At 41.8% G+C, this 25,142-nt stretch overlaps 2 protein-coding genes across 6 annotated transcripts in view; one reads left to right on the top strand and one right to left on the bottom strand.

The window, feature by feature from the left end:
* PKIG (cAMP-dependent protein kinase inhibitor gamma) overlaps nucleotides 1-23,118 on the top strand; it is a 90,167-nt gene extending 67,049 nt beyond the window's left edge. For 4 of the 5 annotated variants that reach the window (XM_044663800.1, XM_044663799.1, XM_044663801.1 and 1 more), the window contains 2 exons: nucleotides 21,513-21,686; nucleotides 22,041-23,118. In XM_044663800.1, the coding sequence (XP_044519735.1) occupies nucleotides 21,536-21,686; nucleotides 22,041-22,120 (231 nt within the window). In that variant the 5' untranslated portion in view covers nucleotides 21,513-21,535 and the 3' untranslated portion in view covers nucleotides 22,121-23,118. The remainder of the gene's footprint in view (nucleotides 1-21,512; nucleotides 21,687-22,040) is intronic. The other variant, XM_044663802.1, reaches the window with a different exon arrangement.
* A 1,125-nt stretch (nucleotides 23,119-24,243) lies between these two features.
* Nucleotides 24,244-25,142, bottom strand: part of ADA (adenosine deaminase) — a 30,434-nt gene continuing 29,535 nt past the window's right edge. The window contains exon 12 of the mRNA XM_044661081.1: nucleotides 24,244-25,004. Coding sequence (XP_044517016.1) covers nucleotides 24,994-25,004 — 11 coding nt within the window. The 3' untranslated portion in view covers nucleotides 24,244-24,993. The remainder of the gene's footprint in view (nucleotides 25,005-25,142) is intronic.

The following is a 25,142-nucleotide window of genomic DNA, read 5'->3' as shown; positions in this document are numbered from 1 at the left end:
CACAGCTCTACCAATAGTATATGTGTTCCACTTTTCCCACATTCTCTTCATCATTTATCATTGCTGGATAATTGACATTAGTCAATCTTATAGATGTGGGGTAGTATCTCAGAGTTGCTTTAATTTGCATTTCTCTAATCTATAGTGATTTGGAGCATTTTTTTCATGTGGTTATAGTTTTAATTTCTTCCTCTGAGAACTGCTTGTTCATACCCTTTGACCATTTAGGCATGATGAATTCCTTACTTCCTTTTCAAGATGTTTGCCACCCATCTCTTTAATAAAAGACCCACTCACTGGATCACTGCAGATCCTGTTCCCTTTTTTGAAAATTAAGACATCTCCCTTCTCTAATCTTGATATACCTTTCTCATTTTCCATGCTCTTTTAATGCCCAAAGACACAGGACTGTCAAGTGGCTGACTAACTCAGGCATAACATGATGACTTTGGCTCCAGTATTCCTTTGTTTCCCTTGCCTTGAGCTATAAAATACTATTTAAATGCTGGCTATTATTATTAATAATTATTGGATAATAAATAATAATAATAATAAATTCTCCTACTGGATGTTTAACTCTTTGAAGGAAGGAAGAAGACTGCTTCTTATTTATCTTTGTCTCTCCCCTGCACCTAACAAAGGGCCTTTTACCTTGTAATCATTTAATGAATGTTTGTTGAATAAATGTTATTAAAATGTAGGCAGATTCCTTTCTTTCTTGTGAGCCATGAAGGTTCATCTTGGGCACAGATGTTCTGTGTGGAGCCATCAAAAGTATAATCTGGGACTCTCTCCAGTTATGCAGAGACTATGTGGCCTCTGAAAGCTCCTCTCCATGATGACGCATAATCCTGCCTCCCCCAGTTCTGGCAGACTGGCCTCTGAACCTCCTCTCCATTCCAAAGCTGGCAGAGAGAGGAATGAGCACAAAGTGTGTCTGGGCCAGCCCCACATGAGAGTGACCTTGTCAGCTTTGAGACTGCACAGGCACCGACACAGCCCAGCTGTGAAGTCTCTTCTGGTGGCATCCAGTGACATGAGAGGCAAAGAGGGAAAATGAAAATATGAGGTTATTGAACAAAGGACTATTGGCCTTCATGCAGACTATATCTATAGGAGGGGCCACAGGAAATGGAAAGCATGATGGACTCAGTTAGGGTTCTAATCATGTCCCACTCTTTTACTGATGTGTGAGTTTGGGCAAAGCATGAATCTTCCCTGAGCCTCTCTCCGATCCTCACTGAGCTGCTGAAAAGAACCCTTGAAACACTGCTTGTTCAGAGACTTTCTATGGTGCTATCGGCTTGATCATTCCTTGGTCACTGATCACTTCTTTGAGGCTCAATTTTTCATCTACAAGGGACTGAACTAGATGGTCTTTGAAGGACTTCTAGTTCTGTGTTCTATGCTTTAAGATGTGTCCCTTCAAACTATAATATTCTGTGTTCCAAGGACCCTTGCAGCCTCAATATTCTAGGATCAGCAAGGCCCTGAGTTGTGAGACAAGCAGAACCAAAGATTCACTTGAGCATTAAGAAACTGTAAACTAATCTGTGATGAGTCCCCCAAGAGATCAGTATCTCGACAGGCCCAAGAAAACTACTTGAGCCAGCAGAATTCTATCAAGTGATGAATTGTTGAAATAACTTGCATTCATACAGAGTTTTATAGTTGCATAAAATCAAAGGTTGACAGAATGTTTAAAGTTGGAAAAATATCTAGAACATAGAGCATGGAGTGTCACAGCTGGAAGTGACTTTAGAACATAGAATACAGAAAATTAGAGCTAGAAGGAATCTTAGAGAATATACCTGCAGTGTCCAATATGTGAAAAGACTCATTGAACCTCGAATTTTAGAGCTGAACTGGATCATGGCAATTATATCTAAGTTCAATCCCTTTGTTTTACATATGGGGAAACTGAGATAGCTATTCAAACTCTTTGGGTTTTCAGAACACCGATGCTTCCCAACAGAAAATTGTGAGTTAATTTTCTACCTAGAGCAAAGGTTCTCTCTATAGATAAGTTTGTTTATAGACTATAGATCAATGTCAATGGACTTCAAACATTGCTCCATATGCCGTGGGGAGAAAGAAATGAAATTAAGCACCCAGAAATAGAGAGCAAGGAAAGTATGCCATGTATGATTTTATTTTATTATTACAATTCTGTGTGGGAAGCACGGTAGAAATTATTATCTTTTAGAGAGGAGGAAACCGAGGCTAGGAGATAGAGGGGGAGTGTCTTGCCCTAGATTGAACAGCAAACAAATGGCAGAGCCAGTGTTTGAACCAGGTTTTTATAACTTAAGTTCAGGGTTTTTTTTTTTAAAACATTTATTAATATTCGTTTTTAACATGGTTACATGATTCATACTCCTACTTTCCCCTTCACCCCCTGCACCCCCCCCACCCATGGCCGACACACATTTCCACTGGTTTTATCACGTGTCATTGATCAAAACCTATTTCCAAATTGTTAATAGTTGCTTTGGTGTGGTAGTTTTGAGTCTACATCCCCAATCATGTCCACATCAACCCATGTGTTCAAGCAGTTGTTTTTCTTATATGTTTCCTCTCCTGCAGTCCTTCCTCTGAATGTGGGTAGCGTCTTTACCATAAATCCCTCAGAATTGTCCTGGGTCATTGCATTGCTGCCAGTATAGAAGTCCATTACATTCTATTTTACCACAGTGTATCAGTCTCTGTGTACAATGTTCTTCTGGCTCTGCTCCTTTCACTCTGCATCAGTTCCTGGAGGTCTTTCCAGTTCACATGGAATTCCTCCAGTTTATTATTCCTTTGAGCGCAATAGTATTCCATCACCAGCATATACCACAGTTCGTTCAGCCATTCCCCAATTGAAGGACATACCCTCCTTTTCCAGTTTTTTGCCACCACAAAAAGCGCAGCTATAAATATTTTCGTACAAGTCTGTTTATTTATGATCTCTTTGGGGTACAAACCCAACAATGGTATGGCTGGATCAAAGGGCAGGCAAGTTCAGGGCTTTTTAATCGGCAAATCTTCAAATGTGTTTTAAGTATGACTCTTTCCTCCTTTTTTTTAATTAATTTTTTTTTTTTTTTGTGAGCTTCTCAACAGCCAAATCTTAGGAATTTTTTTTTAACCAGTGGTCGAAAAAATAAAATTTTCATTTTGAAGAGACAGGGAAGGATGTTTTTCCTCTGGTGATCTAAGTGATTGGAAGCTTAGTACAGGATCATCTTACTGCCATCTGAAGCCCTGGGGTTGGGTTCTGTTTCACTGGTTTCCTGCTTCAAAGAGGTGTCAGATGAAGGGTTCAAGTCATCACCTATCTATCAGAGCCACCAGACTTTGAACGATATGTGAGACCTATTAAGTACTTAAGAGTCAGGAGATCCAGGTTTAAAGCCTGGTTTGTGTCACCTAATGTGTGGTCTTTGAGGGACCTTAGAACAGAATGTTAGAGCTGGAATTGATATCAGAAAATCACCTAAAGAACTTCAGAGTTAGGAGTCTTAGAACGTGAGCTACCGAAGCCAGAAGGGATGGTAGAGATGGCCTATTTCACTTTCATAATTTTATTAAGAAGGAACAGAGTCCTTGAGAGAGGAAGCTGTCTGACTCAGGGCACACAGCAGAGCTGGGGCTAAGATTGGGGTTTCTCAACTCCAGTTCAGTACTCTTTCTTGGGTTCAGCGGCTGCCTGGCTGTTCTTGAGCCTGACCTCCCTGACTTTGGCCTCCCTTGTTTTTCTGCCCTCATCATCCCTGTTTGATCTACTCAGTCACTTATCATGCCGCCTGGGGACCAGAAAGGCTACTCCAGATGATCGCCACCCTTCCTCTTTTATGCCAGGCCCAGGCACCGAATAACAGACCTAACTAAATTATCATCTTATTGGCTCTCCTGGATTTCATTACCATTGCTATGCTGATAATTCTCAAAACTGCCAGTCTTGCCCCAGACTCCCTGCTGATCTCAAATCTCCAGCTGGATGTCCTGTAGAAATCTTAAACTCAGCCCATACAAAACAGAATTTATCTTCCCCCCAAACTTCCCTGTTACTCTAGGGGGCAACACCATCCTGCCAGTCTCCCCATCTCTAACTCCTCCACCTTCAAGCTGTTGCCCAGGCCTGTCGATCTACCTTGGCATCATCTCTGGAATAAGCCCCCTTTTCTTCTGTGCCACTGCTCTGGTGCAAGCCTGCATCTCCTCCCCCTTGGCAGTAGCCTGCTGGTGGGTCTGTCTGCCTCCAGTGTCTCCTCACTCTAATCCATCCTCCATTCAGTCACTAAAATGATTTTCCTAAAGTTCCTAAAATCCATCCACTCATTTCTCTACCCTTCTCCACAAGCTCCAGTGGCTCCCTATCACCCCCAGAATCAAATAAAAAATGCTTTGCTTGGCATTCAAAGCCTTTCATAACCTAGGCCCCTCCTACCTCTCCTGTTTTCTTATATCTTATTCTCCACATTTTCTGGATGTCCCCCCCTACTTAGACTACTTACCCTCCTCAACTCCTATCTTTTACTGGAGCCTTCCCCAACCCCTCTTAATTCTAGTACCTTCTAGTACCTTTGCTCTGATAATTATTTCTTATTTATTTTAAATATAACTTGCTTTGTCTATATATTTGCATGTTAAGGGCAAAGAACTTCTTCTGCCCCTCTTTTTTTTTAAACTCTTACCTTTGCTCTCAGTTAATAACTCCAAGGCAGAAGGCCTAAGGGCTAGGGCCTCTCCTCCCAAGCTCCCTCCCAAAGCTCCCCACTTTCTCCCTCTCTGTGATCTTTATCTCCTTATCTCCTGACTCCCTCCCTGCTGGCTATGAGCAAGCCCAAATCTCCCTGGTCCCAAACAACTTTGCTCTCGATTTCTGGGTGCTCATTTTCATCTCTTTCTCCACTGCACATGGAATAGTGGCTTGTAGGCCATTACCAGATCTAAATCGACAAACTATTGGCAAACTTGTTATAGAGAACGTCCCCTTCCCTCCAGCTGTTGGCCTGTATATTTATGATAGCAAAATGTATTTTAGAAAATTGATTTCTTCACCTTCTCATTCTTTCCACCCATCTACAGTCTGGCTTCTGCACCCACCACTCCCTGAGTCACCAATGATTACTTAATGGCCACATCCATTGACTTTTTCTCAGGTCCCATCCTGCCTTAACTTTTTACAGCATTTAACCCTGTTGGAGACAGCCAGGTAGCTCAGTGGATTGAGAACCTGGGTGTTAGGGGGAGGTAGGCGGGGTAGTTCTGGGTTCAAATCTCAAACACTTCCTAGCTGTATGACCCTGGGTAAGTCATTTAACCCCCATTGCCAGCCCTTACCACTCTTCTGCCTTGGACACACAGTAATGATATATGTTACCCTCTTGACTCTCGTTCTCTTCTTTCTTTCTATACTCTCCTCTCCTGCTGATTCCATCAACCTGCATGAGGTTAGTTATTGTCTCTATTCAGGTAATTATCCTATCTACATGGGCCACGCTCATATTGTACCTGAGCTCCAGGCATATTTTTCTGATTGCCAATTGGAAGTCTCAAATTGAATGTAATAATAACAGCAATAATAATAACTGCCATTTCTATTGAGCCTTAAAGTTTATAAAGCATTTTACTTCTGTTATCTTATTTGATCCTCACAACAACTCTGTAAAGTAAGTGCTATTCTTATCCTTGTTTTCAGATGAGGGAACTGAGGCTTAATGAAGTCAAGTGACTTGTCCAGAATCAGGTTTTACTGACTCCAAATCCAAAACTCTTCTTATTGGGCCAGCTACCTCTCTGATAAAGGTCTCATAGATATCTCAAACTCGAAAATCACTGAACTAGAACTCATTATCTTTCGCCATAAATCCATTCTTCCTGCTAACTTCCCTCTGTCTGCCAAGAGAACAACTATCTTTCTTTTTAAACCCCTACCTTAGGTCTTAGAATCAATACTTAGTGTCAGTTCCAAGGTAGAAGAGAGGTAAGGGTTGAGCAATAGGGGTTAAGTGACTTGCCCAAGGTCATACAGCTAGGAAGTGTCTGAGGCCAGATTTGAACCCAGGACCTCCCATCTCCAGGTCTGACTTTATCCACTGAGTCGCCTAGCTGCCCCAGAAACAACTATCTTTCTAGTTACTCAGGTTCACACATCTTGACTTCCTTGACTCTTCTCTCTCCCTCACCCTGAGCCCTCATAGTTTTCAGGTCTTGTTAATTCTGCCTTCACAACATTTCTTTCATTCTTATCCTCTCTACTCACATAGCTGCCCTCATCATCCCTCACCTGGCTTTGGTCTCTCACTTCCTCACCGTTTCCCCTGAGCCTAGTCTCTCCTCCTTCAGTCCATTCTCATTGTCAAATCCATATTCCTAAAGCACAATTCCAGCCATGCTCTCCTCTTTACTTAGATGTTTGCCAGTTGCCTTAATGATTAGATGCAAACTCCTTAGCCTGGCATTTATACCCCTTCACAGTCTGGTTCTGACTTTTCTATTCTGATTTCATATCATTTCCTTGATATACTCTGTGTTTCGGCAAAGAGGCATCTTTGCTGTTCCTTCCATCACCATTCCTTTCCACGGGCTGTCCCCTATGCCTAGAATTCTTTTACTTTTTATAACTACCTCTTAGAATTCCTTGTTCCCTTCAAAGCTTAGCTTAAGCAAAACCTCTTCCTTTAAGATTTATAGGGGACTCCCCTCCCTCGCATACCCACACCTTATTTTGAATAAATTTTGAGTTTACTTACTGGCATACGTATCCTCTCCTCCCCACCACCCCCCCCCATCAAATGTCAGCATCTAACTGAGATCAAGGACAATTTGATTTTGTCTTTGTATCCCCAGAACCCGCCACAGTGACCTATACAATAGGTGCTTAATAAATGTTTGTTGATTTAAATCAAATTGAATTTTAAGTCATAAGATTCTGAAATTTAGTGGCATTATCATGTTCACATCCATATATCGAGAAGCAGCAGAATGTAATATAAATAGCCCTAGTCTTGGACTTAATAGACCTGATTTTGAGTTCTAACCCTGCCATTTACTAGCCATAAGATTCAGGCTAAGTCATTTCCTCTTTATGAGTCTCAGTTTCCTCATTTGTTTAATAAGGTATTTTCTACCTTATAGAATTTTTATGAGAAAAATGCTTTGTAAGCCAGAGTGGACAAACTGTGACCCAAGGACCAAATCTGGCCTAGTGCCCATTTTTTTAGGACCTGAGCTAAGAAATGGTGAGATTACATTCTAAAATACAGTAGGATTTTATTTTAAGACATAAAAACCATTCTTGGCTCCCAGGCCTTACAAAAACAGGCAGGTGGATTTGGCTCATGGGCCCTAGTTTGCCCACCCCTTCTCCATAATGTGTCATAAAAATGTGAACTATGAACATTATCCATTTGAACACAGGGAGATGACCTTGAGAACTTTCCAGCTAAGAGAAGGCTTTCCCAGTGGGATAAGCCCCACTTCTATTCTCCTTATCCTCTAGAAAATCGACTCTTTTCTCTTTGTGGATTTTGGCAAATATTTTCTTCCTTAAAAAAACAGGAAATGACCTTTCTTGATATATTTGGAAAATAGTTTTAAAATGTAATGGAATTTCTGGTCCGAGGATGAGGATTAATAAACCACAGAGTCTGAAAACAGAGCTATGTAGTTCTTGGCAGACACTAGGGGCTCTTCAGTTTATAAGGTCTTGCATCCCTTGGTGAGTGGGGTAGAATATTAAAAGCAGAAGTAGGAGGCAGTTTGATGGGAAACCTGACAAAACCCCTACTCTCTGAAGCTTAGCAGTCTCTTGACCCAATGATATGAAGTGACCCGTAGAGCAAGAGTAAACAGACTTTTTCATTTCTGACCCTGGCAGAGCCATAGAAGTGATCTGGGAACATGAGACAAATAAGAGAGATGTCCCAGAACTCTTTGATCCTGCAAAACTATATTCTTGAAAGCAGTCGAAAATTCCTAAGGGCTGGAGAAGAGAGAACCCTTTTTATTCTTTAGCACCCACTTCACTGTGGCTTAGACTGAGAAACTGATACTGAAGATGGAAAAAAAATAATTGGAAGGACTATGGAATGATAGAACCTCATAGGATTTAGAAATAACTGGGGAAGTATGCTTGGACGTCTCCACTTGTAAGTCTAGTTCTGTGTATCTGATGCTTTCTTGATTTTCAAAAGCTGTCTGCCACTGAAGTGATCACAGTTCATGTCAATTCAATTAACATATACTAAATTAAGCGGTATGCTAGGTGTTAGAAATACAAAGATTGGGGGCAGCTGGGTAGCTCAGTGGATTGAGAGCCAGGCCTAGAGGCGGGAGTTCCTAGGTTCAAACCCGGCCTCAGCCACTTCCCAGCTGTGTGACCCTGGGCAAGTCACTTGACCCCCATTGCCTAGCTCTTACCACTCTTCTGCCTTGGAGCCAATACACAGTATTGACTCCAAGATGGAAGGTAAGGGTTTAAAAAAAAAAAACAAAAAAGAAATACAAAGATACCTGTAGAGCTGTCAGTGTAATCAGGAAAAAGACACATACACACATAAATAACTATTAGAGAAGGGAGAATGAGATATTCAAAAGAAGGAATCTGCCCATAGAGTGTTGGAAAAAGTCAATCTTTATACATGGACTTCTGGCAAGATGATTAAGTAAAATTTTTTACATCCCAGCTCCCTCTCAGCATCTCAGAACAGTTAGAAAGGCACCAAATCAACCACCACCACCACCAAACAAAGAAAGGACAGTAATTCTCCCAAGAAATTCCTGACAGGAAAAAATGGACAGATTAAGGAAATGAGCCAATGAAGAAACGTTCCTCAACACAATATTAAGAGGAAACTAGAAACAAGTCATTTAGTTCAGAGGGGAAACATTAGCAGACAGGACAACTTTGAAAGTGACCTGCTGAATTTGTTATATATATTTTTAAAAACTAAGCTGTAGAGATTAGTAATTTCATGTCTTCTTTTTCTATTCTGCTTTGAATATGAAAATTTTCTCTTTTCTTAGTATTCAGATTTAAATTTTCATATTCAGAATTAAATTTTTTTAAACCCTTACCTTCTGTCTTGTAGTCAATACTGTGTATTGGCTCCAAGGCAAAAGAGTGGGAAGGGCTAGGCAATGGGGGTTAAGTGACTTGCCCAGGGTCACACAGCTAGGAAGTGTCTGAGGCCAGATTTGAACCCAGGACCTCCCATCTCTAGGCCTGGCTCTCAATCCACTGAGCCACCCAGCTGCCCCCTAGAATTCAAAATTTTAAGAAAAAAATACCAGAAAAAAACTCTTGGAAAAAAAAAAATAAAGCATTCTCCAAGAACTACAACTGGAACACCAGAAAAGAGAGTATAAATAAGCATAGGAATGTCCAGAGTGGTTAGAAGATCTAATAAAAGATTTGAGGGGAGTGGGTAAGGAGTGAAATTATCACTTTAAAAAAATTATTCTTGGGGCAGCTGGGTAGCTCAGTGGAGTGAGAGTCAGGCCTAGAGACAGGAGGTCCTAGGTTCAAATCTGGCCTCAGCCACTTCCCAGCTGTGTGACCCTGGGCAAGTCACTTGACCCCCATTGCCCACCCTTACCAATCTTCCACCTATGAGACAATACACCGAAGTACAAGGGTTTAAAAAAAAATTATTATTACTTTCTGTCTTAGAATCACTACTAAGTATTGGTTCCAAGGCAGAAGAATGGTAAGGATTGGATTGGGGCTAAGTTGGCCAAAATCACACATCTAGGAAAAGCCTGAGGTCAGATTTTAACTCCCATCTCCAGTCCTGGCTCTCTATCCACTGGGCCACCCAGCTGCCTTGAAATTATCACTCTTAATGAAAAACTCAAAGAGGGAATCTGTGACTTATTCCAGAAATGGACTCCATACCCGCAACAAACATGAAAGAAAGAAAGAAAGAAAGAAAGAAAGAAAGAAAGAAAGAAAGAAAGAAAGAAAGAAAGAAAGAAAGAAAGAAAGAAAGAAAGAGAAAAAGGAAGGAAGAAAGGAAGAAAAGGAAGAAAGAAAAAAGAAAACATGGAGGGGGATCTCAAAAATTAAATGATTCAAGAAATACTAAAGCAAAGACAAAAGATGGTAAAATTGGGAAAAGTGAGATCTATAGTAAGAACAGAAAAAAGTGATTGTAAAAGCAGGGTATAGAGCAAGAGCTTCTGAGAATCCAGGATTCTGAGAGTTAAGTCCATAGTTTTGCAGCCAGCTGAGAATCAATACTCCAAGGATTATGGAGTGACCCCAGGGACTCAGCCCAGCAGTAGCTAAGATAAGGATTCATCAAAAGGTCACATCTGGACATGAACTTGGTGGAACTATGCTAAATCTGGGCTCACTCTCACCAGAGACCAAGGTAATATAGGAAAGAGTTGTGCCACTGAAGTGTTGGGGGAAAGTGTTTATACTTTTGTTTTTGCTACATTTCCAAAGTAAATATCCCATTCTAAAAGTTAAGTGACCAAACAGAACAGGGTGCCAGTCAGTTACTGGTACCTAATAGTGAGGGGGCAGAATATAAGTGGAAGCTCAAGCTTATGGAAATAGAGAAGAGATATAGCAAAACTCTCAGGGTAGAGCCTCCCTGAGAAGGGGAGATACATTGTGGGCTTTACTCTATGAGAATGATGCCAGAGCATACCTGTGTAACTGTAAAATTCTCCAATCTGCAAATAAGACAACTGAGGCAGAGCCCCAAGCCAATAACTTTATTAAAGGGACCTGGTCCTCTCCAACAAATAAGATCTCAAACGTTCCTCATGGTCTGAGACCCCTACCTTCTCCAGAGTACAGGTTTTATCCCCTTCAGTGCCCAGACTCCTCCTTATATGCCTGGTCAGTCCATCAGTACATTATCCCATTGATGGACTCCAAACTCTCAGTACACCCCAAAGACACATTACTACCAAACAATCAAGTGGGCATATATCCCACCAAATCCCATCTTTATGGCAGCTAGACTATCTATACTTCTTTCTTAAGACACCTACTTTTAGCAATGGGCCCTGGGCATCTTGGCAACAGACCTTGAGCTGATATGGTCAGGTAAGATTTCTAGTTCTTGGATCCAGCCACTTGTCCAGGCCTGCCTGAGATGGGGTCATGAAGAGGATGTGATACAGCATGGAGGGGCCCATAATTTATCCTGGATCTTTCCACTGAAGTTTATGACATCTGAGTGGAGAATCCCTTCAAGCTATATACTGATAAGTTAAAGTTTAACAGGCCCTTGCCTGTTAAAAGACTCTTTTTACAGGAAAGAACCTACTCAACTTTAACATATACCTAGCTACTTCTGATTATTGCCTACTAATAATAGGTAATGAATCCCATTAAACTAGATAATACTGATTAGCCTAGAAATAATAGGGATAAAATTATTAACTTAAGAAGGGCAGGAGTCTACTAAAATAGAGTAAGGGTCAAATTATTTCTCACACCTGCTACCTAAGAATCATTGGTTTCTCAGAAAAAAAAAACATAATGAAATGAACAAAAAACTTGAATATGTAATATTCAGTTAATGGTTTCAGAATTTATAGTTCCAGGAAATCATAAAAGGAAATTACCTGGAAATATAGAACCAGAAGACAAGTGCACCTTGAGGGATCCACAGAATGCTACCAGAAAGGAATCCCATGTTGAACTTACCAAAAAATATGATAGCCACATTCATACAACTTCTAGGACAAAGAGAAAATATTACACAAGACCAGGAAGAAACAGAACAGATACCAGAGAATTCCAGTTATCATCATGCAGGTCTATCTATTATCAATAAGAAGTAAAAGAGAAAAATAGAATGAGATTCTTAAAAGCAAAGGAAAATGTCTTATTCCCAAGAATAATTCATCATGTTAAGGCAAGCAGAATCTTATAGGGGGAAAGAGACTTTTTATAGAATTGATGACTTCCAATTGTTCCTCTTGGGGAAAACTAATGTTCGGAAGAGTACTTGAAATATGAACTTCCAGGTCACATTGCCAGTAAGATGGAAGTTTAGACTTTTTCCCCTGATCTTCATGACCTTTCAAACCTCTACAAAATAGGAATTATGCACAAGAGATAACGCAATTTCAGCTGCCTCTGTCTAGGACACCAAGAACACTGAGGCAACAATCCAATGAACAAATGCACTCATTCAGTACCTTCTCCCACCTCGGCTACCACAAGTGTGGGGATACACACATTAATCAATGGGCATGCAACAGAATTCATTTCTAATCCCTCTTCTAAACACAGGAAACAAGTGCCAGTTGAAAAAAAATTTCCACAGGTCACCTCTAGGAAAAAAAAATACCCTCTGATGCAAACTCAAAGATATAGTGATTAAATTTAACAATTTCGGTAACAAAAATAAATTCTTTAAAGTGTCCAGGAGAAAGATTTTCAAATACGAAGGTAAGGAAATTTGAATAACACAAGACAGTTCTTCACCCATCAGAAACTCTGGGAGGGAATGAAATTATGTGTTCTGAAAAGCAAAGGAGCTCAAGATGCAACTCAAAGAGGCATACCTGCAGACCTGAACCTAAACTTTGATTTAAAAAATTAATAAGAGGCATTTGAAGCATCCCAGGCAGACCTGGACAAATTATTTGCCTTGAAAAAAGGCCAAACAACAGAAACACAAGAAAGGAAAAAATACTAAAACCAAGAACAAGGACAAAAGGACAGAAAACCCATTAAGAGATTTCTTTCTAAAAGCACACAAGGAGACAAAGGTTAAAGCAGAAGTTGGATAGAAATGATGGTGGAAAAATAGACTTGAAACATCATAAACATAGCATCTTGCCTCACAACAGATGAATCAATGTTTTTATGGGACTAAATTACAGAATTGGAGCAGCTAGGTAGTGCGTTGGATAGAGTGCTATACTGGAATGAGGAAAACCCAAGTTCAAATCTATCCTCAGACATCTAGTAGCTTTGTGACCCTGGTCAAGTCACTTAATCTTTCTCAATTTCTTCATCTGTAAAATGAGGATAATAATAATAGCACCCACTTCCCAAGGTTGTTGTGAAGATCAAATGAGATAATAATTGTAAAGTGCCTGGCACAGAGCAGGAAATATATAAATGCTAGTTACCTATTAGGGAGAGACTGAGGGGAAGGAGATAAAGGGCATACTAATTAAGTCATATCAACAATGATGAATAATTCCCATAGTCTTTGGGGAGAAGAGAACCTACAAAAGAATGAGTCCGGAGACTTCAGAAGGGATTGAATCAGGAGAAAAATCTTGTTTTATGGGTGACAGAGTACCACCAATAAATGTTTCCCTGTAGCTATATAAAGGGAGATAGGGACTTTACATTAAATATAATGGGTTTGGTGCTTAGACCATTCATCATAGTAGGAAGGTATGGACCCAGGGGGTGCAGCTAGGTGGAACAATGAATAGAACACCAGGCCTGGAGTCAGAGCCTCACTAGCTGTTAACTGTGGGTAAGTCCCTTCACCCAGTTTGCCTTAGTTTCCTCTTCTGTCAAATGAGCCGGAAAGGGAAATAGCAAAGCACTCCAGTATCTTTGCCAGGAAGACCCCAAATGGGATCATAAAGAGCTGGACCCAGAGAGGATTTGAAATACAAATCCAGCAGATAAACTTAAGTAAACAAATATGAATAAGCTTTGAACCAACTGAAGGAGACTGGGAGGAAATTACCTTAAGCAAAACAAACTACTGTTGTTTACTGGCTGATTACAAAGGGAACGGGGAGAAACTCCATAATTTAGATCTGAACTGGGAAAGGAGGGGAATGGAACCAGATTTTCTCAGACTATTTGAACTGCATACTTAATGCTGATGAAAGAAGAATTATAACGGAATTTTATGACAAGAAAAACAAATTTAACAATCATGAATGAATAAGAATGGAATATACTCACCTATAAAGCAGAAGTAGTTTGAATCAATAAGGAAAAAAAAGTGATGCACACTTAAAGCAGATTCATATAGAATTGAAATGTGGGGCTGTTTTAAAATTTATTATGTTTTACTTGAATTTCAAGCAAACAGGAATAGCCTTTGTAATCTTAGACAAAGGCATTGATAAAACAGGTATTATAAGGAAAGACTGAGAGGAAAACCACATTGTACTTAAAGGAATCAAAGATAATGACTAATAGTTAACAACATTAAATATATATCTGAACATATACACACACCCAATTCTATAGTATCTAAGTATTAAAGGAAAAGCTACTGGATTTAAAAAGACCTATAGAGCAAGAAATTCATTGTTTTTATAACTTTGGGGTACCTGTTTCAGATTTAGACAAATATAACAGAAACATAAAGAAATTGAAATTCTGAACAGAATATTAGAAAAACCAGATATGCTAGACCTTTGTTAATTATTGAATGGAAATCTTAAGGAGCATATCTACTTTTCAGGGTTACATACACTTTACAAAAATTGAACATTCATAAATAAATGCAGAAAGAGTGGAACATTCTTTCGCATAGGAATAGCTGATATTTATATAGCGCTTATTATGTGCCAGGCACACTTTGCAATTATTCTCTCATTTGGCTTTCACAAGAACTCCAAAGGGTTAATGCTATTATTATCCCCATTTTACAGATAAAGAAACTGGGCACAGAGTGTTTAAATGACTTGTCTTCAAGATGCACAACTAGTGTCTAGGTGGAATTAAATTCAGTTCTTCCTGACTCCAGGCCTGGTGCTCTCCATTGAGCCATATAGCTGCCACCTAATGTATATACTGGTGATGATGAACCTTTGGCATGGGTGCCAAAGATGGCACAGTGGGGGCACATGGCTATCCTCCCCCACCCCCATTTTGTTATTAGTAAAGAAGAGACTCAGCAGAGCTGCTCCCCTTCCCCTCTCCACCACCCTGATGACATTTTTTCACATTTCCCTCCCCTCTGCCCCACAGCCCAATGGGAGCGTGTGTGTGTGTGTGTGTGTGTGTGTGTGTGTGTGTGTGTGTGTGTGTGTGTNTGGGAGTGTGTGTGTGTGTGTGTGTGTGTGTGTGTGTGTGTGTGTGTGTGTGTGTGTAAGGTGGCTGGCTCATAGGCAGCAGAGCTGGAGGGGAGCAGAGTGCTCAGGCCACTCCCCTCCCCCTCTCTACACTGGCTGTGGACATTCCTCACTTCACCCTCTCCTCCATCCAGCAGCCCAATGGGAGAGCTTCCTCCCTCCCCTATGGGGGGGGTAGGGTATGCTGGCACTCAGTCTGGGGGAGGTGATGTGTGGGTGGGACCCGGCACTCAACTCTAAAAGGTTCATCATCACTGATATATACCATAATGCACATGTAGTGGAATAAAAAGCATATTTAATAGGGAGATATTCATAAAGGATAGACACTAAATAATGAAGGGGACAGAGAATAAGTCATAAAAACAAACATTTGGGTTAGCAAAGAATTCCAGGCCAGTGATTTTATAGGTATTATATAAAGAACTATTTCCCCAGATTGATGTCAGCAACTTATTTCTAACCTAGTCTTTGGAAGTTGCTTAAGGCTCTGAGAAGTTGCGATTTGCTCAGGATCACACCACTGATATGAGCCGTTAGAGCTGGAAGGGATCCTTAGAGATCATCTAATCTAACCCCTTCATTTTACAGTTGGAGAAATTGGGGGTTAGTGAGAAGTGTCGCACGAAGGTCACTTAGGAACAGACAGAGAATGAAGAAGGGTTCATCACTTGAATTCCGTAGGCACTCTACTGGAACTTGACTAAAAATCATTTCTGGAGTACTTACTCTGTGATGGAGCCTGTAATTTACCACCCAAGATAAGCAGCTGCCCCCCATCACACCCATGACTCACTTCGTGAAGCTGGGATTTTCCAAATAGGATGGAGTGTCCTTCCTCAGTACAAAGCATAGTGCTTCCCAGAGAAGAGGTCTGTGCTGCTGTGGCCCAAACCCTCAGTCCTTTGTTCCCAGCTCTCTGTTGATGAGCCTCCTCAGAATGAACCTGGCTGGTCCTTGAGTAATAGACATCATCAGGATTGTACTTGTCTTAACTTTTTTTAATTTAAAATTTACTTTAAAAAAGCATTTATGCTATCCTTTCTATCCTGCTACTAAAGGAATTAGGCTTACTGAAGCAAGTCGGGCTTCTAGGAGCTTGTGTATTTTGTAAAATTTTATTCAATGAAGTGAATGGCTAACCTACCAGAGCTTGTCAGCCATGGTATATCTTTTGAGAGCCCAGAGTTCCTTAGATTCCATGATGAAGCCTTGATTCCCTTAAGAATAAAATTTCTTGGGATAGCTAGGGGGCTCAGTGAATTGAGAGCCAGGCCTAGAGAATGGGAGGTCCTGGGTTCAAATTTGACCTCAGATACTTCCTAGATGTGTAACCCTGGGCAAGTCACTTAACCCCCATTAGCTAGCCCTTACTGTTTTCTGCCTTGGTATTGATTCCAAAATAGAAGGTGAGAGATTTTAAAAAAGAGAAAAGAAAATATCTTCCCTGTCCCTTGTGCTAATTCTTCCAAACCCAGCACTATATAAAAATCCAGGTCCCTGGTTCTGTCACTTACCTGACTTTGAAAGTCATCTTACATCTTTGGACTTCAGTTTAACTTTCTATAAAATGGGTATAATCATATTATCTCAAATAAGCATATAGCTGCTATTACAGAGTACAAATTATATAGAGGGCATCCCCAAAGTCTTGGCGCAATTTTAAGTGATTAAAGCTTAAATTAAGGCTTACTTGTACCCTGTATGAAAAGTTTGTTTCATTTTGGTTTTTTTTTAAACCCTTACCTTCTGTCTTGAAATCAGTATTGTGTATTGGCTCCAAGGCAGAAGAGTGGTAAGGGTTAAGGGCCTTGCCCAGGGTCACACAGCTAGGAAGTGTCTGAGGTCCTGTTTGAACCCAGGACCTCCCATCTCTGGGCCTGGCTCTCAATCCACTGAAGCACCCAGCTGCCCCCTATGAAAAAGCTTTATAAAAAATAAAGTGCTCTCTAAATGCAAAGGTAGCAGGACATGATGGAGAGAGTGCCAGACTCAGAGTCAGGAGCACCAGGGTTCTAATCTTTCTTCAGACACTTAACTTGCAATGTGATCCACCCTGAAAGATTCAACCCCTCTGTGCTATTAGGGTTAAAATTATCACAAGAGGCCAGTTTGGGGGTAAGAACATAAGTTTATTGTTGAAATCAGGTTATTGGTTAGGACAGTACCATAACCGGCAAAGTGACAGAGGTCTCCATCACTCTCTCCAGACCAGGGTCAATCCAAGCTGGGTCAGGCAGCCTAATAAATAGATTTTTAGGAGTTCATTATTCAGCCCCTCCCTTGACCATCTCAAGACACCTTTAACTGGTGCTAGCCAATTAAAAGGTAGTCAGTCCATTAACCTACCCACCCCCCATGCACCTATATCATGGGGAACACAGGAAAAGAACTCTTGTCTCCTTCAATTATTAAACAAATTCTCTTAAAAAGGAAGACTTTCCTTAGGATTCCCAAGAACAACAACAACAACAACAAAAATGCAAAAAGTCACAGACTACATGGTATCTCTGATCCAGATCCCAGACCCAGTAATTCTCCCTAATATGTAGGAATTAACACAGTATGTGAAAAATAAATTCTCGCAGTGCCTTAGTTTCCTTATCTGTAAAATAAGGTTTGGACTATGGATCCTGTGACCCATGATCTTCCTGGAGAAGTGAGGACCTTTCTTTTTCAGGACAGAGTATTGTCTGACATTACCAGGAAAAACTCCTGAAGCAGCAGCATATTTGTCCTCATTTTGTGAATCTTTTTTTAAAAATCAATGACAGTGAAGCCAAATGTCAGAGAAACAATTCCAGGCCAGGGTGTCTGAATCTTATGGAAACTAGCTAACGGGCGCCATCTGCTGGAGCATTCTGGGCATTGTCTCTGATGAAGTTTAGGTACTCCTGGAGACTGCTGATGGCATCCTAGAGTTAGAGAATGCTACAACTAGAAGGACTCTTAAGATAATGAGGCAGGAATATGGCACCAAAGGAAAGTGATAAATGTTGGAGGGGGTGTGACAAAATTGGGACACTAATAAACTGCGGTGGAGCTGTGAATTGGTCCAACCATTCTGGATGGTAATTTGGAACTATGTGCAAAGGGCTTTAAAAGACTGCCTGCCCTTTGATCCAGCCATACCCCTGCTGGGTTTATACCCCAAAGAAATAATAGGGGAAAATACTTGTACAAAAGTATTTATAGCCACATTCTTTGAGGTGGCAAAAATTGGAAAATGAGAGAATGTCCTTCGATTGGGGAATGGCTGAACAAATTGTGGTATCTGTTGGAGATGGAATACTATTGTGCTGAAAGGAATAATGAACTGGAGGAATTCCATGTGAACTGGAAGGACCTCTAGGAATTGATGCAGAGTGAAAGGAGCAGAACTAGGAGAACATTGTACATAATGTGCTTGAATGTAATGGACTTCTCTACTGGCAGCAATGCAATGACCCAGGACAATCCAGAGGAACTTATGAGAAAGGACACTATCCACATCCAGAGAAAGAACTGTGGGAGCAGAAATACAGAAGAAAATCATATCCATCACGTAGCTTGATATGGATATGATTAGGGTTTTGATGTTAAAAGATCACTCTACTGCAAATATGAATAGCATGGAAATAGGTTTTGAACAATGATACATGTATAACCCAGTGGAACTGCTTGCCAGCTTCAGATGGGGGCAGGAAAGAGAGGGGTTAGGGATCATGAATCATGGAACCATGAAAAAATATTCTAAATAAAAAAAGGAAAAAAACAAAAAAATGTTGTGTGAACGCTAAAAAAATAAAAATAATGAGGGAGGAGCCCAAAGATCTGAGTTTTTGTCTTATTTATGCCACCAATTGACTCTGTGATCTTGGGCAAGTTGTTTCCCTTTCTGGGCTTTCTTTGAATAGTATGGCTATATTAGGTTCTCTTTCCTCCAATCCTGTAGGCCTTTGCTGTCTGTTCCACAAATTAAAAACTCAGAAATAGCTAACATTTTTGTACACATACATTTATATTGCTTTAGAAAAACAAAGCCCATTCACATCATCAGACACGAGAGTGGTAGGGGAGATGGGATACTCTTGGTTCCCTAGTGCTGCTTCCAAACTCACCCTTTATCACCACCATTCAGCAACTACTTTTCCTTTGAGGTTCACTCAGTCCATATGTACCACCCAGTCAAAATTCTTGAAGCTCTTGTCTACCAGCCTCCAAAACACCCTGAGTTTGGTGTCTGGGTCACGGTCTTTTCTCTCCAACTCCTGTCCTCATACAAGGGATTTTGTACATATTAACATTCCCTCAAGCACCCTATCTCCCCAGTTTTTCATTTATTCATTTCCCATGACCTACTCCTCCACCCCACTGCAGCTATACATAGAACTAGTCATAGCCCTTTGTTGCCATCACCCACAAATGTACCAGTTCTGTGCTCAAGAACTCTGAATCTCCTTATCTAATTATAGTCTGTTGTCATTCCACCTTTCCTTCTGCCTTTCAACCTCAAAGTCTGTTTTCTTCCTCACTGTGACCTCCAATCTTCCTCAGGGTGAAGGGCAGATTTGAGAGGAAGGATGGGTTCAATTTGGAACATCATGAGTTTAAGATGTCTTCTGAACACCCAATTCAAGATGCAGTTAGAGATCTGAAACTGTTAGGGCAGGACATCAGCATATCAATGAGCATCAGCAGAGAAATGATGCTTAAATCCATCATAGAGGGAGAAGTCATAGAGGAAGAAGAAGGTGCAGAACAGAGCTCTATGGGACACCTTCAGTTAGAGGACATGGATGAGGATCCATTAGAATGAGGAGAGGTCTAATAGGAGAACCAGGAGAGAGTAGTGTCTGGAAATTCAAGGGGAAGAAAAAAAATATCAAGAACAAGAGGGTTGTCGACAGTATCAAAGGCTGCTGGGAAGGCAAGAAGGATGAGGGATTGAAAAAGGGCCATTAGCTTTGGCAATTAAAAGAATATTAATAAATTTGAAGAGAGCTGTTTCTCAGCTGAATGATAATGTTGGAAGTTAGATCCTAAGAGATTAAGAAGAGATTGAGAAGAGTTCGGGTGGAGATGCCTGTCACAGTTGACCTTCTCAAATAGTTTAGCCACAAAGGGCAGAAGAGATATAAAATAGAGGTGGTGGAAGGATCAGTTGAGGTTTTGTTGAAGATGGGCATGTTTGTAGACAGTAGGAAAGGAGTTAGTAGACAGTGAGAGATTGAAAATAAAAGAGAATGGAGATAACAAAGGAGATAATCTGTTGGAGACAGAATGGAATGGAATCACTTGTGTACATGGAAAAGGTTCATTTTGATAAGTCGCAGGGCTGCCCCTTCATGTGAGACAGCAGTGAAGAAGATAAGAGGCAGAAGGCATCGTGAGCAGTAGTGAATTCAGAATGAGGAGTAGGTGTAGGTGGAAAAGCAATGGGCTCAGTTTTCGACATGTTGAGTTTGAGGTGCCAGTGAGTTATACAGGTGGAAAGGTTGTGAAGATGGGGCTGGAATTCAGGGCTAAAAATATAGGTACAGTTGTCTAGAGGTAACAGTTGAAACTGGAGTGTGCTAAGAAAGAGAAAGAAAAAGGTCAAGGGTAGACTGTCAGAGAGCATCCATTTGGTATGAATGTTTTTGCTTTTTTAAACACTTACCTTCTCTTTTAGAATTAATACTATGTATTGCTTCTAAGACAGAAGAGTGGTAAGGTCTAGGCAATGGGGGTTAAGTGACTTGCCCAGGGTCACACAGCTAGGAAGTATCTGAGGCCAGATTTGAAACATCCAGGACCTTCAGTCTCCAGGCTGACTCATACCAAGTGAGCTACCTAGCTGCTCCCAAAAAAGATTACATCTTTTATTTTTCTAAATTCCCCCACAACACTTAATGGCATCATACACAATACAGCCAGAATCTCAAGAACTGAGACCTCAGTTGGCAACAGTGCCAACATCCTTCTGAAGCATGAATGTACCTCCACAACATTCCCTCTGAGCTTTTACCCGAAGATTTCCAGTTATGGAGGATGTATCCTTCAAGGTGGAACAGATATCCCACCATTCCACCCCAGTATTAGCTATTAGGAAGATCATGATATTCCCACCTTTTACTTTCCCTCCCACTGGTGCTAGGTTTTTTATTCTTTATAATCCTCATTGCCTGTCTTAGAATTGATGCTAAGTATTGCTTCCGAGGTAGAAGAGCAAGTGGTGAAGGCTAGGCAGTTGGAGTTAAATGACTTGCCCAGGGTCACACAGCTAGTGTCTGTGGGCAGATTTGAAGCCAGGACCTTCCATCTCCAGGACTGGCTCTATCCACTGAGCCACACAGCTGTCCTTAGTCTAGTTCTTCCTTCTAGAACCTAGCAATGAGTCTTTTATTACATGATGAGTAATTGATTTCATTGTTCTCAGTCCGAAAGCCCTAAGCCCAAGAAAGCTCCCCTGGGGAGCGTCACCAGCAGACTATAAGAATGCTCACTTGCCTACTTTCCCCTCGCCACAGCCCTGCTCAGCAATGCAACAGGCATGATGGAGGTCGAATCCTCATACACAGACTTCATCTCCTGTGACCGGACAGGCCGAAGGAACGCTGTCCCAGACATCCAGGACGACTCAGCGGCAGTGAGCGTGAGGAAGCTGACAGGGGACATGGGGGACCTGGCACTAGAAGGAGCAGGCAAGTACCCTCCGGGGGATAGGAGAGATATAGAATGACAGAATCATCATAAAATCACCAACCTCACTTGGAGCCCAGTGCATCCAAACTGGAAGAGAGCCAGAAAGACCCTTAGAGCACAGCACGTAGGTACTAGAAATTCAGAACCTTAAATGCCACTTTACTGCCCTCAGTGTAGAAGGGTTGTCAGAAGGTCGTCTAGACCAGTCTTCTGTTTTTAGAGTAGGAAACTGAAGCCCATCCGGGGGGAATGACTTGCTCAAGGTCACACCAAATAGACCTTCCTTTCCATTGGCTTAACTTAGGAATATAATGTTCATCCTCTTGTTTTAACCTTTTTTTTTTCCCCCCCAGAAGGACAGGCAGAGAGAAGCACATCAGACAAGGAATCTGGTACCAGGCCTGAGGGGAGTGAGGGGACTACCGCCTCCTGAGAGCTGCCTCGGCCCTGTTCCCTTTGTCCAGTGGCTGAAGGAAGAAACAACAGCCTGGGCGTCCCAAGAGGCAAACTTTCTGGCATTCTCCCCAAGGACTACTTCCTGCCCTACAGCAACTCTTCTGGGCACAGTGAAGCCATGTGGGCTTCTGCAGACTTCCCTTTTCTTCTGGTCCACCCCCCAACCACAGAGGAAGCCCGTACTCAGGGCAGCTTTGCCCTGCACTGGGGCCGTTGGCCTGAGGTCAGCCTCCAGAGCTGCTTTCGGAGCCCTCCCCCAGCCTAGGGAATTGTGTGGCTTTGCCTACCATGAATTCCCTTCTTCCAGGTCCACGTAGATATTATACTGTATTTGGCAATTCAAAACGTAACTTATTTGTTTTGTACCTGTGGCATGGGAATGGGGAGGTACCACCTGCTCCCTTCCTTTGGAGGGCAGGTGGAAGCCAGGGCCCCTCCCTGGTCCTCTTGGGGGCGCCATCAGCAGAGGCTTCATGCCTCACATTGACCCACTCAGTCCAGCTCGTTATATTCTCTGAAGAAAGCAAAAGATGAGTCCCATCTGGTTGCTGGACTTAGGGAGTGCCCTATCCTCAGGGTTGCTAAATGCTTCATCTCCCTTAGGACCAAAGGAGAGATCCTTCCCAGCCCACATATCAGTTCCTTTTTACTCTTTTTAAACTTTTGACTTTAAATATTATCCACCTTTTTTCAGGGAGGGGAGAGATGTTAAGGGGGGGGGGGGGAGAGACAGTGAAGAGACCAGCATTTTATCTCTGTGGGGAGTGGGGTGGTGACAAAGCACAGGGTGAAGGGGGTGGGTGGGTGGGATAATCAATTCTTTGATCTGTTTAGCTCAGACAATGATTCTCAAACTTTTCCAGACCCATTCTTAAGGGAATAATTTTATTTCCCAATTTGACTAATTTGTGTCGCCTTTCTACAAAGATACTCGATGCCTACCAGTTGGAAAATAAATTCAAACCTTTTGTGTGATTGATTCTCCTTTTCTCCCTGAAATAGTAATTCTCTCTAGGTTATATTGCCCTTACAAAAACTTCAGCTGGGACCTGTCCTCTCCCATGCCCTGAGCTTTAGTGGCATTTTAAAAGACTAAGAAGGGAAAGGATGGAGCCAAGATGGTGGCTGAGTAGCAGTGAAAGCCAGAACCGCTGTGAAAATCCTCCAAAGCCAACCTTAAGTGGTCAAGAAAATGCCAGCAGCGGCATTGTTAACAAGCAGCAGCTTGGGAAGGACACTGAGTAGGCAGTGAAGACCTGGTTTCCAGGTCTTGGTGTGCCCCTTTCTTAGGCGTGGTTCGTTGTTCAGAGGTTTTTCAAGTATGTCTGACTCTTCATGACCCCATTTGAAGTTTTCTTGGCAAGAATACTGGAATGGTTTGCCATTTTTCCAGCTCATTTTACAAATAAGGAAACTGAGGCAAATAAGGTAAAGAGTCTTGGCCAGGATCACCCATCCAGGAAGTGACTGAGGCCAAATTTGAACTCAGGAAGATGGATGAATCTTACCACCTCCAAACCCAGCACTATCCACTGTATTACCTGGCTGTCTACATAGGTGTGATAAGCAAGTTATTTAATTCAAACTCAAATCCCTTGATTCCTAATTAATCACTTTTTCATAGCACAGATGATAGCTGGTGGCAAAGTATATAGAGCACTGGGCTTGCAACCAGGAAGACCTGAATTCAAATCTAGCCTCAGACACGTGTGTAACCTTGGACAAGTCTCTTAGCCTGTTTGTCTCAGTTTCCTCATCTGCAAAATGGAGATGATACTAGTACCTACCTCCCAGTGTGTTATTGGAAGAATCAAATGGATCATTTGTAAAGCTCTTAGCCCAGTGCTTGGCACATAGAGTGATCTATAAATGCTTATTCCTTTTCCTCTTTCCCTTTCTCACTAAATTGAAACTGCCTTACAGATAGCAAATGGGAGCTCAGTGGATTGAGAGTCAGGCCCAGAGGTGGGAGATCCTAGGTTCAAATCTGATCTCGGACACTTCCTAGCTGTGTGACCCTGGGCAAGTCACTTAATCCCCACTGCCTGGCTCTTACTGCTCTTCTGCCTTCGAACCAATACACAATATTGACTCCAAGACAGAAGGTGAGGGTTTAAAAAAAAAAAAAAAAGATAGCAGATGGGAAAAGTACTTGGTAGCTGTAAAACATTATGAAAACAGCCAGGATGTTTCCCCAATAGTGGATTTCCTTCCCACTCCTTCCCTGCCTACTTCCAATAGTGGGGAACCCAAACCTTTATCTTTACTCCCTATTCCCCAAACTACTCTGATGCCCCATGGTGGTCACCGAGAAATCTCAGTGCTACCAGATCATGATCCTCAAAGAGAGCTCCCCAGGCTGAAAACTGAGTCCAGGGTCAGCCCAGCAAAGCTGAGGCCCACTTGGCACTCTGAGAAAGGGCCAGTCCAAGTCATGTCTGCACAGCCATATCCTTCCCTCCCCATAACAACCCTGGGGCAAACTCAGCAACACAAAAACTAGATTGATTACTTTTATTGATTCGAGCACCACCACCACCCCCGTCACCACCCAGCAGACTCTTGGGATTGTATAAGCCATAGCCCTAGTCCTATGGATGGTGAGCAGTTCTGTACAAAATAAATGTTTCTGCATCGAGGTATATTAATGAAAGCACAGCTGGCTACTTGTATGGCAGGAAAAGAGTTGATTTGCTCATTGACATTGCCCCATGAAAGAAAATGGGTAAGAGAAGAGTGCCCCCGCCCGACTGGGAGGGAAGCTTGAATCTGGTTCCTGAGTGCATGGTAGTTACGGAGGCATTCTGGAGATCAGTAGTTTTTCTCCTGCTCTGTCCTGCAGAGGCATCATCACTCTGACGCTGTGGGTGCATCCAAAAAAAAGCCAGTTAGGAGATTCTTGCCACCCACCCATGGCCTGGGTTTGTATCCTCTCTACTACATACTATCTGATAGGAGCTTGACACGTGTCAGCACTTGGCAAGAGCCTGAACACAGTA

This window comes from Gracilinanus agilis, chromosome 2 (assembly GCF_016433145.1).
Source record: "Gracilinanus agilis isolate LMUSP501 chromosome 2, AgileGrace, whole genome shotgun sequence".
NCBI lineage: Eukaryota > Metazoa > Chordata > Mammalia > Didelphimorphia > Didelphidae > Gracilinanus > Gracilinanus agilis.
Note: the sequence above shows the minus strand (reverse complement) of the source record. Positions and strands in the feature narration are given on the sequence as shown.